The sequence below is a fragment of the Trypanosoma equiperdum genome, assembly GCF_001457755.1.
Source record: "Trypanosoma equiperdum strain OVI genome assembly, contig: ctg_1570, whole genome shotgun sequence".
In the NCBI taxonomy this organism is placed as follows: domain Eukaryota; phylum Euglenozoa; class Kinetoplastea; order Trypanosomatida; family Trypanosomatidae; genus Trypanosoma; species Trypanosoma equiperdum.
This window is the reverse complement of record NW_027123583.1, coordinates 690-1594: the sequence shown is the minus strand read 5'-3', so window position 1 is coordinate 1594 and position 905 is coordinate 690. Positions and strand designations below refer to the sequence as shown.

The window sequence follows — 905 nt, the reverse complement described above, 5'->3', positions numbered from 1 at the left end:
ACGCCATAAAGAAGCAATACTGGACGAACATCTGCGATGCCGCAGTTGAAGCTGGCACAATGCCGTCGCAGGTGATAACCAGCCTGACAGCGGCGGCGACGTTGGGCCTAATCAACTTCAAAAAACTACTGAAAGTACAAATATATGCCGTAGGCAACTTGACACGGCCGACAACTCCCGAAGAAAGAATGCTATGGACGTTTGGCGCGCACGAAACAGAAAAGGCGTTCAATTACTATAGCAGGGCTGCTACAAGACAGGTAATAACGGCAGTTAGGGATTCAGGCCGACTCCAAGGAGCAATAGGTGAGTGGATCGACCTGATGGCCGATGGTTCAGATAGAACAGACGGATATCTCAGCAGCAGCGACGGTGGCGGCAACCCAATAAGCGGGAGAAGCGCGCTGACTGGAGACATGGAAAAATGTAAGCTGAAATGGGAACCGGTACACAAAGGACAGGTACAAGGCACTTTGCTTTGATCAACAGGCCTTACTGGTAGTTTCTGCAATGCCGTAAGCCACGAAAGCTGAGTCAACGGAGACAAAAAATGCGGCATCAATTCGCCAAACACAGGCTTCCTATTAAACGACGCGAATACAAGCTGCGGCGGCAACGGCGCAAATGTAGCGGGCCACACTCCAAAAATGGCTGCTGGACTACTAACAATAGACGGCACTGGACTAATAATCGAAGCGCTAGGAGACACAGACACTAAGCGATCGACACATCCCTACCTGCATTTCGCAGTGAAAGGCAAGACCGCCTTCAAGCAGATGTTCGCCTCCAAAACGCCACCAACTTTAGAAGCTGCGAAAATGTCGCCCGAGCTAAAGCGAGCAGCAAGTCTCCAACTACTAGGCAACAAAGACAGCGACACATCTGCAGACGGTCAGGTAGCCGCA

General features: G+C 51.0%; 1 pseudogene across 1 annotated transcript in view; it reads left to right on the top strand.

Moving 5' to 3' along the window:
• Positions 1 to 2: 2 nt before the first annotated feature.
• TEOVI_000508400:pseudogene overlaps positions 3 to 905 on the top strand; it is a 1314-nt pseudogene continuing 411 nt past the window's right edge. Inside the window, exon 1 of the mRNA in view lies at positions 3 to 905. This exon is cut by the window's right edge and continues 156 nt beyond it. Within this exon, the coding sequence occupies positions 3 to 905 (903 nt within the window).